At 50.2% G+C, this 15450-nt stretch overlaps 1 protein-coding gene across 1 annotated transcript; it reads left to right on the forward strand.

Annotated features, from left to right (window-relative positions):
- Positions 1-1182: 1182 nt before the first annotated feature.
- On the forward strand, positions 1183-15450 carry LOC122222701. Its single transcript, XM_042943238.1, has 3 exons — positions 1183-1585; positions 1778-2150; positions 14420-15450. Exons 1-3 carry the CDS (start codon positions 1183-1185, stop codon positions 14715-14717), a joined length of 1074 nt encoding a protein of 357 aa, XP_042799172.1. The 3' UTR covers positions 14718-15450.

Genomic DNA, 15450 nt, shown 5'->3' on the forward strand with positions numbered 1-15450 from the left:
ATACACTATGGTTCCACTTAAGTGAGGTGTCCAGAAAAGTCATACTCAGAGACACCAAGTAGAATGTGGCTGTAGGGGCCGAGGGGAAAGGGGAATTGGGATTTAGGGTTTAATAGATACAGAGTTTCCCTAGGGGAACATGACAACGTTCTGGAGATGGATGTACAACAGTGTGAATGCAGTTAATGCCAGACAACTGTATGCTTAAAGTGACTTACGTGGTAAGTGTTATGTTACATACATTTAATCAGAATTTAAAAAGGAAGGACTGATACACGTCACAACATGGGTGAATGCAGAAAACATCCTCAGTGACAGAAGCCATCCAGAAAAGGCCACTCAGGAACCATCTTGCTCCTTTTTTTTTTTTTTAACATTTATTATTTATTGTTGAAAAAGAGAGACAGAGACAGGTCATGATAGGGGGAGGGATTAGCAAGAGGGAGACACAGAATCTCAAGCAATCTGTAGGCTCTGAGCTGTTAGCACACAGCCAGAAGCAGGTGCTCGAACCCATCAACTTCAAGATCACGACCTGATGTGAACTCGGCGTTTAGCAGACTGAGACCCCAGGAGCCCCAGGAACCACCTTGCTCTTTAAATCCCCCCAGGTTACACAGATAGGGGAAAGTCTCAGGAGCACTTCCCCAAAAGAAGCCAGATCAGATTGGGAAAAGACATTTCACAGTGGGGCAGGTGGGGACACTTGAAGTGGGCCTGTGGTCTGGGGTCTAATGTGGAAACGCAGGGATTTCCTCATTTGGGGTTCTGTGGTGGTTTCTCGGGAGGGTGTCCCTGTTTGGGGTAAAACGCACCAAAGTATCTCGTGTGAAGCGGCAAACGCGGTAAAGAAATGAGCCTCCAGGTAAAGCGTATTTGCGCTGCTGTGACACGTTCACTGCACGTCTGAAATCACAGAGTAAGGTACTCCTGCAAACAACAGTGTCAGCCCCACACGATAGAAGCAAGAGAGGGGTCAAACGCTGTGACGTAGGCCCACGCCCAGACCCAGCTCACCCAGGCGGAGAGGCCACGGGCCCTGCAGGAGGCAGCACGTGAGCCAGAGGCACGTGGGAGGGTTCTATTGGTGGCCACGTGTCTGGGTGCAGCGGAAGCAGTGGGATTTGGAATTCCGGTTGTCCGCAAGACGCCACTAAGAAGCTGTTAGAACTGCGAAAAGCAATGAAGGGACATCTCCCGGAAGTGGACTCGGGAGGCGGGGAGGGGAGGCTGGAAGGCGGAGCCCACCACCCAGGGTCAGGCTGGGGAACAACCCACCGCTACAGACCCAAGATTAGAACCCTCCGCGGAGAGAAGCCCCCGGCTCAGGCCCCACCAGGGGAAGCCTTGCCCTGCGGCCCCTGCAGGAAACCCACCGCCCCTGCAGCTGGGCCGGGAGGCGCCTGCTCCCCTGCAGCCCTGCTTTCCTCCTGCGGACTTCGCTTCAAAACCACGCTCCCAACTTCCTCTTCTCCGCGAAACAGCGCTCCTCTCCGTGTGCTCCCCGCTCGGCCGCGGTTTTGCCACAGCTTGCTGGGCCCGGATGGCAATTCTCCGCTACTCCTGAAGAAACCCACTTTGGCTGGTAACATAACTGGCGGGTTATTTCCAAGGGCAACGGAAGGAGCAACGAGGACACTCGCAGGATAGGAGAGCAGCACACACACACCGCGTGCACGTCTGCACGCTCCTGACGACCCGTCGGAAAGAGAAAGGAAGAGACGGTGCCATTTGCAACCGCGGCGGAAGGAACGACGTGCCCCAGAGGAAATCTGAGCAAGGAGGTGGCAGGCCTGCTGTCCCAGGACAGGGCACTGGGGACAGAAAGGGAGGAAGACGCACGGGGGCGGAGAGCTGCTCTGTGCTCCTGGCCGCGGAGGAACCGCCCCTGTGAGCACGTCTGTCCTGCCCGGAGCCATCTGCAGCTCCGGGGTGTCGCACAGAAGTCCCCACGGCGCCGTGGCAGACTCGGGAGGGACACCCCGCCCCGCGCGGAGGCCGAAGGGACCCGCGAGGCCAGAGCGGCGGGAGTGCGAGCTCCGCCAGGGGAGCCCGCTCCTGGACCGCGAACCGCATGAGGCAGCGGCGGGAACCGAGTGGGCGCGGAGCAGGAACACGGCCGCGCGGCCCCGCCGCCCGGCGCCGGTGAGGTAAGCCCCGCGGGGGACACAGTGTCACCGCGCACGAAGCCGCGCAGGGTCCTTTCCCCCCAGGGTCTGGCGAACAGCGCCCCCCTCAGCCTCCAGGTTCCGGAAGCTCCTCTTCCCGGGGCCTGGCTTTCTCCTCGCCTGCTCCTCCCTTGGCGGGACCTGAGGGGACCGGGTTGTTGTCAGTGTGGACGCGGGGCCACGTCCCCCAGTGTGGACGCGGGGCCACGTCCCCCTGAATCCTCCACAGTGGGCCCTAGGAGACCGGGTTGTTGTCAGTGTGGACGCAGGGCCACGTCCCCCTGAATCCTCCACAGTGGGTCCTGAGGAGACCGGGTTCTTGTCAGTGTGGACGCAGGGCCACGTCCCCCAGTGTGGACGCAGGGCCACGTCCCCCTGAATCCTCCACAGTGGGCCCTAGGAGACCGGGTTGTTGTCAGTGTGGACGCGGGGCCACGTCCCCCAGTGTGGACGCAGGGCCACGTCCCCCTGAATCCTCCACAGTGGGCCCTAGGAGACCGGGTTGTTGTCAGTGTGGACGCGGGGCCACGTCCCCCTGAATCCTCCACAGTGGGCCCTAGGAGACCGGGTTGTTGTCAGTGTGGACACGGGGCCACGTCCCCCAGTGTGGACGCAGGGCCACGTCCCCCTGAATCCTCCACAGCGGGTCCTGACGAAACCGGGTTCTTGTCGGTGTGGACACGGGCCCTCATCCCCCTGAATCCTCCACAGTGGGTCCTGAGGAGACCGGGTTCTTGTCAGTGTGGACGCAGGGTTACGTCCCCCAGTGTGGACGCGGGGCCACGTCCCCCTGAATCCTCCACAGTGGGTCCTGAGGAGACCCGGTTCTTGTCAGTGTGGACGTGGGGCCACGTCCCCCTGAATCCTCCACAGTGGGTCCTGAGGAGACCGGGTTCTTGTCTGTGTGGACGCAGGCCCAAGTCCTCCCGAATCCTCCACAGCGGGTTCTGACGAAACCGGGTCTTGTCTGTGTGGACACGGGCCCTCGTCTCCCCGAAGTCTCCACAGAAGGTCCTGTGGAGACCGGGTTCTTGTCAGTGTGGACGCAGGGCCACGTCCCCCTGAATCCTCCACAGTGGGTCCTGAGGAGACTGGGTTCTTGTCCGTGTGGACGCAGGTCCAGGTCCTTCCAAATCCTCCACAGCGAGTCCTGAAAAGCCGGATTCTTGTTGGTGTGGACACGGGCCCTCATCCCCCCGAAGTCTCCACAGAAGGTCCTGTGGAGACCGGGTTGTTGTCAGTGTGGATGCGGGGCCATGTCCCCCTGAATCCTCCACAGTGGGTCCTGAGGACACCGGGTTCTTGTCCGTGTGGACGCAGGTCCAGGTCCTCCCGAATCCTCCATAGCGGGTCCTGAAAAGCCGGATTCTTGTTGGTGTGGACGCAGGGTCACGTCCCCCAGTGTGGACGCAGGAACACGTCCCCCTGAATCCTCCACAGTGGGCCCTAGGAGACCGGGTTCTTGTCAGTGTGGACGCGGGGCCACGTCCCCCTGAATCCTCCACAGTGGGTCCTGAGGAGACCGGGTTCTTGTCAGTGTGGACGCAGGGTCACGTCCCCCAGTGTGGACGCAGGAACACGTCCCCCTGAATCCTCCACAGTGGGCCCTAGGAGACCGGGTTCTTGTCAGTGTGGACGCGGGGCCACGTCCCCCTGAATCCTCCACAGTGGGTCTTGAGGAGACCGGGTTCTTGTCAGTGTGGACGCGGGGCCACATCCCCCAGTGTGGACGCAGGGCCACGTCCCTCTGAATCCTCCACAGTGGGCCCTAGGAGACCGGGTTCTTGTCAGTGTGGACGCAGGGCCACGTCCCTCTGAATCCTCCACAGTGGGTCCTGAGGAGACCGGGTTCTTGTCCGTGTGGACGTGGGGCCACGTCCCCCTGAATCCTCCACAGTGGGTCCTGAGGACACCGGGTTCTTGTCCGTGTGGATGCAGGTCCAGGTCCTCCCGAATCCTCCATAGCGGGTCCTGAAAAGACGGATTCTTGTTGGTGTGGACACGGGACCTTGTCCGCCCGAAGTCTCCACAACGGGTCCTGACGAAACTGGGTTCTTGTCGGTGTGGACACGGGCCCTCCTCCCCCCCGAAGTCTCCACAGAAGGTCCTGTGGAGACCGGGTTGTTGTCAGTGTGGATGCGGGGCCATGTCCCCCTGAATCCTCCACAGCGGGTCCTGAGGACACCGGGTTCTTGTCCGTGTGGACGCAGGCCCAGGTCCTCCCGAATCCTCCACAGCGGGTTCTGACGAAACCTGGTCTTGTCGGTGTGGACACGGGCCCTCGTCTCCCCGAAGTCTCCCCAGTGGGACCTGAGGAGACCGGGTTCTTGTCGGTGTGGACGTGGGCCCTAGCCCTCCCGAATCCTCCACATGGGGTCCTGATGAAACCGGTTCTTATCAGCATGGATGCATGCCCTCCTCCGCTCAAAGTCTCCACAGCGGGACCTGATGAGACCGGATTCTTGTTGGTTTGGACGCGGGCCCTCGTCTTCCCGAATCCTCACGGCGGGTCCTGTGGAGACTGAGTTCTTGTCAGTGTGGACACAGGGCCACGTCCCTCTGAATCCTCTACAGTGGGTCCTGAGGAGACCGGGTCCTTGTCTGTGTGGACGCCGGCCCAGGTCCTCCTGAATCCTCCACAATGGGTCCTGATGAAACCGGGTTCTTGTCGGTGTGGACCTGGGCCCTCGTCCTCTGGAATCCTGCACAGGGGGTCCTGATGAAACCGGTTCTTATCAGCATGGATGCATGCCCTCCTCTGCCCAAAGTCTCCACAGTGGGTCCTGAGATCAGGTTCTTGTCACGTGGACAGGCACCTATGTCGTCCTGTTCCCCCACTGTGCATGTAATGGCACAGACTTAAGGTCAGAGTGGTCCTTCATGAAGAGCTCCTTAGATGGTGTTGTCAAGGGTCTCTCCTCCAGGTTGGAAATGGTCAAGGATCTTGGGCGCATGACACAAGGCAAAAACAAAGAACAAAAACCCCACACTCCTTGAATTGTCCCCATTCTATCTTAGAGGTGGATTGGGTCTCTCCCAGTGGGCCTGTGCTGCCATGCCATAAAAATCCAAGTCCCAGGAATCAGAGCTTCTTTCTTCCTACCTCTGTGGGCTCTGGGGGCTTGGGGAGCGTCTTCCTCAGAGCCTTCCCCCTTTTTTGTCTGTGTCTCCTGCCCTGTGCCTTGGTGTGCTTGTCATGGTCTTTTGATAGAGTGAAAAGTCTGGAGGCTCCTCTAGGGTGTCTCTGTAAAGAGGCTGTGGATACTTTGAGTTTTTCAGTGAATGATAACTTTGGCAGTCTTGGACCAATCCAGCCAGCTGCAGCATGTCAAGTGCTGTAAGCAACAGCTCGGAGCCAATGACGAAGACCCACAAAAGCCAATCAGTGTCCTTGTCTCCCTCCCTTTGGACAAATGATTCCAGGAAGCCTTGCATTTCCATGATGGTATAGTGCCTGTCACCATTTCTGTCTCTCACGCTGGTCCTTGGACATGTAGGTGTAGTGGATCGTGACAGGGAAAATCTGGGATAGAAGTTATTTCTTCCCAGAGTCATGTTCTGTGGCCTCCCACACTGAGGTGTCCCACCCAATACCTGACAGGTGGGGAGCCATTGGCGACAGCAGCGAGGATTGCAGCCACTAGGGGGAGCTTGCCTTGGCCAAGACCTCCACCCTGGGTGCCATGATGCTCCTTGTAGATTTGCCTCCATCACTAGCTAGGCCTGGCTAATCAAGCACAACACCACGGTGCTGGCCGCAACACAGTGGACCAAGCAGCCGTTGTCTTCTTCGACACTAATCTAGGAACACTGTCCTCGGTGTCCACCTCCTTTGGAGGTGAATAGGAAATACACACCCCTGCACCCAGACTGGTGCCTGCTTGTTGGTCTCTGCAGGGAGTCTGACCTTTCATGGCACTGATAATTTAGGGTGAGGGTTTCTGGCAACACCTGGCATAAGCCCAAATCAAAGCTACAGACCACCAGCAAGCACCAGCTCCTTCCCACAGCAGCTGAGACGTGAGGGTGAGGAATGAGTGAGCCATTCTTAGGTCTAAGGCATTGTAGGGGGGCATCAGCTAGGCTCCCAATCCCATCCTTGGGGATAAATGTATTGTGGGACCTCAGCTTCTGGACTGAATTAAGAACATGTAGACTGTGACCTGCTGAAGGAAGTGGCAACAGCAAGTCACAGTGGGTGACAGGCAGCTCCCTAGGCATCTGAGCTCTCGTTTGGGGTACATGAGATGTGTGGGCCCCTTGTGACTGAAGGTGGGGTTTCAGTACACCCCCAACAAAGGAAATGGAAGCACAGGATTTATGACTTACAGAGCCCGGAACAAGAGGGCACAAGGACCCAGGGAAGGGCAGGCCTCCATCCCACATTCGCCATGATCAGGACATAGAAAACAGGGTAGCAAGTACAGGATTTCTTGGGAGCGGATGGGGCTGAATTCGCTAACTTTCACAGGCTCACCTCTGTGTTATTCTAGAAGGTGCTTGGGAAACCAAAGTGGGAACCCTAGGCAGATTCTTATCTACGGTTAAACTCACTGAAAAGTAGGCAAGAGAAAGAGAGCAGGGATTCACCTTTCCCGGTCTCCCTCTGGATGCCAGAGTCATCCATAGACACTTGTGCCTACCTTTCTGATTGATGTATGGGGTGCTCCTTTCAGCCTCATGGTCTCAGTCTCCCACATTTGGAAATTTGCTCTCCAGAGAGGCACAGCTTGCGCTAGGTGGAACCTAATGGCAGTCCCCTTCCCTCACAGCCCGCAGACACCCCCGTGTGGACAGGCAGTATGGGTGGGTGGTAGTCCTCCATTATCCTGAGCCCACATGGGACTGGGGGAAGACAGATTACCTGGAGAATGAGAAACCTTTCAGTCCACAACAGCGTAGTTTTGGAGAAAACTCATGAAGTTGCCAATGAAGGAGCTTGTGTCAACTTCTTTTAATTCTGGAACAGACACTTCTGCTCAAGACACAGCTCTGACTCAGGTCCTCTTCCCAGAAACTAAGGCTCAGTTTGGGCTCTTACAGGCCTAAAAACTACATAAAAGCCACAAGCATGCAGTTTTCAAGTTTTATTTCAGAGTGCTGGTCGGTGACCCATGAGAGACCTGGTGTCAGAGCTGTGATGTCCCTGAGGACCCCTGTGTCTCCCGCAGACCCTTGGAAACGTGGATGTCAGCTGTGCCGCCTCAATACTGTATTTTTACAGATGCACCAGATGCATTGTCTATAGTTGTTCAGGGGTCTGGAGGCTAAATTATGGATTGTCTTCTCCAAAAATCTCTTCCTTAACTTTCTCTGTGTTTATAGTTCTGACATTTCCAGAAACAACAAAGAGGAATGCAGCTATTATGGCATAAATGTGACCAAAACCCACTCTGAGATATACCATGGATTCATGACTTTGCCTGACTGGCTGAATTCTTCTGGGAGGGGTCCACAGTCTGTGCTCCCGCCAGTGCCTTGTCCGTGCACCATGGAGGATCCCAGCCTGTGTGGCAGTGGCAGTTCCTGTTATGGTTGCACATCCCTCTGTGACTGCATTTCTCTGGGATACAGTCATAATTCAGCTGAGCCCCACTGCCAGTGCAGTAGGTATCCCGACAGAACTATCCAGAAACACAGGAAGTACCAGTTCTCACATGAGGAATCTGGGTTGTTCCTGTGCTACGATGTGAATCCAGCCCCAAACATCAGAACCCAGGATCTCAGACAGATGGAATCCAACATGTTCTTGCAGCTGAGGGAGAAGTGTGACATTCCTACACTGCAGCCTTCCACACGGCACACCTGTATGGGAACAGGTTCAGCGTTGACTTCCCCGGGGTGTTCTGCGGTGTCCATGTCGGCTGCCTTTGTGATTTATGGTATAGCAGACATCTTCACCTTTCCCAGAATTTCTGCCAAAGCTTTCTTGGCAGTGAATAGTGCGGTCAGTGCAGTTTCCATGATAGCAGCAGCCCTCTTCAGTGCACCCGGTTCCATCTTGCATATGGAAGTCATCAGGGTATGCCAAGGTCACCCCATGGCAGAACTCTGGAAGATCACGTATATTTTCGATTGGTCTGCAGGGTGTCCAAGCAGCGGAGTTGGTGCAGTCTGTATAGCATCTGCCTGTATTACATTTGCCCCCAGGGGTTCAGATACAATCACGCATACAGCCTAGATTGCTGTAGCACTGGTTGAATGAGCCGCAGTCACACTGCTTTCCTGGATCCACTATGTAGTTTCCATAATGATAGTGGGTCAGGCTTTTATTTAAATGCACCATTTCAGTGTTGAACATGCACTTGCCTGTTCCACAATTCATTATGTGCTGCATATGAATGAAGGAACAGTTACTGAAAGCTTCCATTATACCAGTTAGTTGGGTCCTAAGGCAGCTGGACCTTTTTTGGCAAGCACATTCATCAGTGTCAATGCACAAGCCACAATTTCTTGCCATCTGATGTGTTGCTATGACAGACAAGAGTAAATAATGTCTGCCTAAATAACCCAGAATGATGGCATATAAGCCATTGGTGGATGGCATATAGAATATACAACTGGACTGCCATGAACCTCATGGGGCCCATCTCAAATCACATTAAGGGTGAATGTGTTTTAAGAAATCGAAAATACTTTCACTCATACTATTGAAGAGGAAAAAAAGGGGCTCTGATGCAACACATAATTGCCTGTGTGAGCTTGATGTCTCTCACTATAAATGACCATGAAACCAATAACTTACATCAATAGCATGAAATATGGACTCAATTAAGCTAACTAGCCTTACTAGGAATTGGGCACTTTTTTCCACGTGGTTAACACACTATACATTGTTTTGAAACTGAAAGCAAGTCCTTTGAAAATTCTGTGATGGGATGAACAGAACTTACTAGAGATCCTTGGGGCTGCACTGGCATTTCCTTGAGGAACAGGGGGTCCCCTGTCCTCCTTATATCCCCGGTTATAAGTAGGTCCCATTGCACAGATGTCCTCGACTATCTGAGAAACAAAGTGTTCAAATGATTGGAAATCACCGAGGGGTCTCATTTCATAGGCAAGTTAATCCAACTTCATGATATCTTCAAGGCTGCCATAGCCTGTGTCAATTGTGACCATGGAAAAAGGAATCTCCTCCAGGTAGCTGAGGTAGTAACAGTCTGGAGGCATGAAGGGTTAGTCCACCTGCAAGGCTCCCTGAGCATCCTGAGTCATCATCAGCAGAGTCTGGACCAAAAGAGTTTCTTGTGCCGCATGTGCATAACATGTCTCTTGCCCCAAAACGCAGGCTATAGGACGGACAGCCAGGCATCTGAATGCCCTTGCTGTGGTGCGGCTCCTTCCTTTGAATTACCATCTCAGAGGAGATGTAGCACCATGAGGGATGCCCTTGAGAACCCTGCACAGGAGCCAGCACTGCCGAGAGTGCAAATAGCAAGAGGGGTGCCCTCAGGGTGACCTGGTCCTCTGCCAGCCTCATGCCCCTGCTCAGAGACATCTGCCAGTGAGAATGGATAAATGGAGGATCCTCAGCAAAGCCAGGTCTAGACCATCAGAGAGAACAGAGGGCTGTGCCAGGTGGCCAGCACCCTGCACGTGGGGGCCACCTGTGGGGTTAGGCAACAGTCCCACGGTGTGGCATTGGGTGACCCTGCACATCAGTTCGGCTGGGGAGGATATGGGAGGGGCAGGTGGGCCATGGTCAAGAGTGGTCACATGGACATGGGTAGGGATTTGGACCCAGAGGCATGGCTCTAGTCAACACCTTTAATCTTTCCTCCAGCTACTTGCATATGGGCTATGCAGTTATATCACCCTTAACTTCTCTACCAATTCCATGTCCTGTGGTACTGCTGGGTCACTTTCTTTGGATGACTACTTTTCCTCATTACGGAGACCACTGCTTTTGCTTCCTTGTGATGCGGAGGTAAACATTGTCAATTTTACCTTTATGGGTGATGCAAAAATCTCTTTGTAGTTTTGTGTGTCTTATTCTCCTTGGCTATTAGTTTGGAAGCCATTTGATCCTTTTGGTTTTTGCTTTGAAGGTTCCTCTGAGTTCACTGAGGAAAACATTTGTCAGTATTCTGAGTGATGATTGGTGAACTACAAGGTTGTATTTTAGTATTTTCTTATGCCAGCTGGGGAGAACAGAAAGTACTGCTGACCATGTGTGAGCCCCAGGGGTTTTCTCCTCTAATCCCTTATGGGAGTTCTTTCCTGGCCTCTGGCAGTCTCCTCCCATGTAGTTTGGTTCCCTCTTCAGCTGGAGATGCAGGGAAGTTGAGGTTAATTTGGCAGCTTGCACCATGGAGTCTGCCCATGATCAAAAGATGGTATTGACCATGGCACTGCCTTGTTTAAGTACCCTCTACTGCTTTAAAACGCCCTGGGTCAGGGAGAAACCTCAGAGGTGGCGTTTGGACAAGAGTTTGCCTTCTCCCCAGTGGCTGGCCTTCTGAATATAGCTCAAATTCCTTTGCCACCCAAACTAAAACTTTGAACATTGACCTTTCCAGCAACAGGCAGCTGAATTTGGGTTTTGATAACAATGAAATGGAGAGTGAAATGGCAGTTTCCAGGGCCTGGCAGGGAGGGTCAATGAGGAGTAGATCTCAAGGGCTATGATTTTGTGTTATGCAAGATGACAAGTTTTAAAGGGGTCTCCACATCATTACCCCTGTAATTATCAATACTGTAATGTATGGTTAAAATTTTGTGAAGAGTGTGGGTCTCATTTTCAGTGAGATCTTACCACAATATAAAAGTGGAAGACACGAGTTTTGCTTCTCACACAACAGTGTGCTGAACTGCATGGACACACTCTCTACTGATAATTTGAAAACAATTAAAAAAAACTTATATGTTTTGAAAACTAACCCTGAGGATATGTCATTTACAGATATCTTCTTCCATTCCATAGGTTGCTTTTTTGTTTTGTTGATTGTTTCCTTCACTGTGCAGAAGCTTGCTATTTTGAGGTAGTCTCTCTCTATATATAATTTTCTTGTATTATATTAATGCAAATTCAATCTGTTAACATACAGCGTAGTACTCATTTTAGGGGTAGAATGTAGAGAACCATCGCATACATATAACACCCAGTTCTCATTTCACCCAGTGCCCTCCTTAATGGCCACATGCCATTTAGCCCACCTCCCCCACTTCCCCTCAGTTTGTTCTCTGTATTTAAGAGTGTCTTCTGGTTTCCTCCCTCTCTGTTTTGATTTATTTTATTTTTCCTTTCTGTATGTTGTGTTTCTTATATTCCACTAATGTGTGAAATCATAGGATATTTGACTTTTTCTGACTGACTTGTTCCACTTAGCATAATACACTGTAGTTCCATCCACATTATTGTAATTGGCAAGATGTCATTCTTTTTGATGGCTAAGTAATATTGCATTGTATATATTTACCACCTCTTCTTTATGCATTCATGTGTTGATGAATATTTGGGCTGTTCCACAATTTGTTTTTTGTTGATAAGGCTGCCATAAAGATTGGGATGCACGTGCCCTTTCGAATCAGCATTTTGGTATCCTTTGGATACCTTTGGTATCCTTGGATAAATGCAATTGCTTGATCACAGGATAGTTCCGTTTTTCATTTTTTGAGGAATCTCCACACTGTTTTCCAGAGTGGCTGCGCCAGTTTGCATTACCATCAACAGTGCGAAAGGGTTTCGCTTTCTCTGCATCCTTGCTGACATTTTGTGTTTTCTGAATTGTTAATTTTAGTCATTGTGACAGGTGTGAGTTGGTATCTCATTGTGGTTTTGCTTTATATTTCACTGATGAAGAGTGTTGTTGAGCATCTTTATTCGTGTCTTTTTGCCATCTGGATGTCTTCTTTGGAAAAATATGTATTCATGTCTTCTGCCCATTTCTTCACTGGATTATTTGTTTTTTGAGTGTTGAGTTTGGTAAGTTCTTTATAGATTTTGGATACTAACCCATTGTCTGAGATGTCATACAAATATCTCCCCCCATTTTGTCAGTTGCCTTTTAGTTTTGTTGATTTGTTCTTTGCTGTGCAGAAGCTTTTTATCTTGATGAGATCCCAATAGTTTATTTTTGCTATTGTTTCCCTTGCCTCTGGGGACATGTCTAGTAAGAACTTGTTCTGGCCAAGGTCAAAGAGGTTGGTGCCTGTGTTGTCCTCTAGGATTTTGATAGTTTCCTGTCTCCCATTTAGGTCTTTCATTCAATTTGTATTTATTTTGGTGTGTACTGTAAGAAAGTGGTCCAGGTTCCTTACAAGTTCACGATGCTGTCCAGTTTTCCCAACACCAGTTTTTGAAGGGACTTTTTCCATTTGATAGTCTTTCCTGCTCTGTCAAAGATTAGTTGATCATATAGTGATGTGTCCATTTCAGGGTTTTCTAATCTTTTCCATTAATCTATGTTGTTTTTTTTTTTTTTGCCAGTATCATCCTGTCTTGACGACTACAGCATTGTAATATAGCTTGATATCCAGAATTGTGATGCCTCCAGGTTTTTTTCTTTTTCAAGATCTTTGGTTATTTGGGGTCTTTTGTGGTTCCATGATAATTTTAGAGTTATTTGTTCTAGCTCTGTGAAAAATGCTGGTATTATTTGACAGGAAATTGAATTATTTGCATTGAATGTCTAGATTGCTTTGGATAGTATTGTCGTTTAACAATGATTTTTCTTTTGATCCATGTGCATGGAATATTTTTTCCATTTCTTTGTGTTTTCTTCAATTTCTTCCATAAATGTCCCAGACTTTTCAGAGTACAGATCTTGTACCTCTTTACTTAGGTTTATTTCTAGTATATTATGGTTTTGGTGTAATTTTAAATGGGATTGATTCCTTGATTTCTCTTTCTCCTGCTTCATTATTGGTGTATAGAAATGTAACAAATTTCTATATGTTGATTTTGTATGCTACAAATTTACAGGTTTATTGTAGCAGTTCTAGCGGGGTTTTTTTTTGGTGGAGTCTTTAAGGTTTCTATATATGGTATAAAGTTCAACTCCAGAACTGAATAATCCTATTAAAAAATGGCCAGAAGACATGAATAAGCATTTTTCCAAATGTGACCTACAGATTGTCAATAAACACATGAAAAGATGGTCAACATCACTCCTCATCAGGGAAATATAAATCCAAACTACAATGAAATATCAACTCACACTGGTCAGAAAGGCTGAACTCAACAGCACAAGAAACAACAGGTGTTGGTGAGGATGCAGAGAAAGAGGATCCTTTTGGAGGTGCTGGTGGGAATGCACACTGGCACAGCCACTATGGAAAACAGCATGGAGGTTCCTTAGAAAGCTAAAAATACAACTACGTTACGATAGAACAAATGCACTACTAGGTATTTACCCAAAGGATACAAAAATACTAATTTAAGGGAATTGTACCTCTCTGTTTATAGCAGCTATGTCACAAACAGCCCAGCTATGGAAACAACCCAGCCGAAGTATGCATTGATTGATGAATGGGTATAGAATACGTGGTATATCTACATAACCCCGTCCACGCACACTGGAATATTTCTCAGCCGTAAAAGGAATGACATTAGCTATTGTTAAGGACAGGGATGGGCCTAGAGAGTATTATATTTACGGAAATAAGTCAGAGAAAGACAAATATATGATTTCATCCATATGTAGAATTTAAGAAACAACAAATGGGCAAAGGGACAAATAAGAGAGAAGAGGCAAACCAAGAAATAGGCGATTTTTTCAATGTTCACTTATTTATTTAGAGAGAGAATGGGAGGTGGGGCAGAGGCAGATGGGAAGAGAATCCCAAGGAAACGTCGTGCTGTCAGTGCAGAAACCAAAGTGGGGCTCGATCTCAGGAATGATGAGATCAAGACAAGAGCCCAGATCAAGAGTCGTGGGCCTAACCCATGGAACCACGTAAGCCCCACGAAACAGATACTTAACTATAGGGGAAAAACTGATGGTTACCCTGGGGAGGGTGTGTGGAGGGATGGGGAGGTAGTTGATGGGGATTAAGGGGAGCGCTCATCACGAACACTGGGTGCTGTATTGCAATGTTGAATCACTATATTTTACACCTGAAAGTAATAGTACATTGCATGTTAACTAACTGGAATTTGAAGAAAAACTCAAATAATGTATTTATAGTGCCTGCAAATGGCCATGTTGGCATACAGCCCATGAAGAAGCATTTATTGCAGAAAATATACTACCAGAAAGAATACCTAGACTATTTGAACTAAGGTATGTTCTTTTCCTTTCCCACCCCAGATCAGCAAGAAGAAACTCCAGTGCAAGTAACTGTGACTATAGGCATGTGCCCCTGAGCCTGGCTGCAACCTCCCCTCCAGACTGTTGTAGCCAATACACACGGTTCCCGGTGACCAGCTCCTGTTCAGAGGACTCTTTCCCAGAGGGACAGGATGTCAGTGACCCTAAGCTGTTTGCTGTTGAGGCCAAGCCCCAGCAGGTGCCACTGAGATGTGCGACTCACTCATTGTTGGCAGCCCCACTCCCAGGAAGGAAGCTCTGCCCTGGGCACAGTCCACTAGGGATGCTGGGAACCTGATCACCCCAGACCTGACTTGTATGGCAGGAGTCTCATGCCACCAGGACAAGCAAGCCACAAGGCAGTGAAGCTGCCAGCCACCCCTAAACAGAGCCCTCAGTTTCCAAACTGTTTGGAATCCTGTTTGTCCCCGACACGCCCTGCAGCTGCAGACCTTTGCCCAGAGTATTGCCCAGGGTAAGGGGGAGATGGAGTAATCCTCTAATCCAAGGAGCAAATCTGTTCCTATAGAACTGACTTCATTTCCAGCTAAGTGTGAGGAAGAAGGTCTGGGCCTCATGTTGTGGGAGAGTCAGGTGCAGGAGACAGATGGTTTCAGTGGAGGATTCCTAACCTACTCCCCCTCACCTGCAGGAGAGAGCCAGAGCCAGGGACAGTGGAGGGAACAGCTCCTGTCAGAACACATATCAGACTATGGTCTCAACTACTCTCCATTCAGAGGAGTCCGAGGTTGTAGGGTTCAGTCTGTGGAGACTCCATACATCAGAGGGTGGTTGAACATAGGAGTGCTGTCAAATGAAGCAGAGTATCTCATCATGTGGTTTGGGAAAGAAAGAGATAAGGAATGCCCAACCAAACCACTGTCACCATGGTCTGGCTGTGTGAATGTCCCAGGTCACACCACCTCTGTAATTATGGGACTACCGCCCTTCCCTCCACATCATGTCTTTGAGTTTCACCTGATTTCAGGTGTGCATCAGTAGTGTCACAGTTCTCTGGCAAAGCCTCCCAT

Source organism: Panthera leo, chromosome B3 (genome assembly GCF_018350215.1).
Source record: "Panthera leo isolate Ple1 chromosome B3, P.leo_Ple1_pat1.1, whole genome shotgun sequence".
Taxonomy (NCBI): Eukaryota; Metazoa; Chordata; class Mammalia; order Carnivora; family Felidae; genus Panthera; species Panthera leo.

Bases quoted from the DNA above. Each gene is read 5' to 3' on its own strand.
- LOC122222701 (XM_042943238.1), top strand. From the start codon at position 1,183: ATGAAGGGACATCTCCCGGAAGTGGACTCGGGAGGCGGGGAGGGGAGG. The intron at 1,586-1,777 runs GTAACATAACTG...AGGAAATCTGAG, and splicing joins GAAGAAACCCACTTTGGCTG to CAAGGAGGTGGCAGGCCTGC. The intron at 2,151-14,419 runs GTAAGCCCCGCG...TTCCCACCCCAG, and splicing joins CGCCGCCCGGCGCCGGTGAG to ATCAGCAAGAAGAAACTCCA.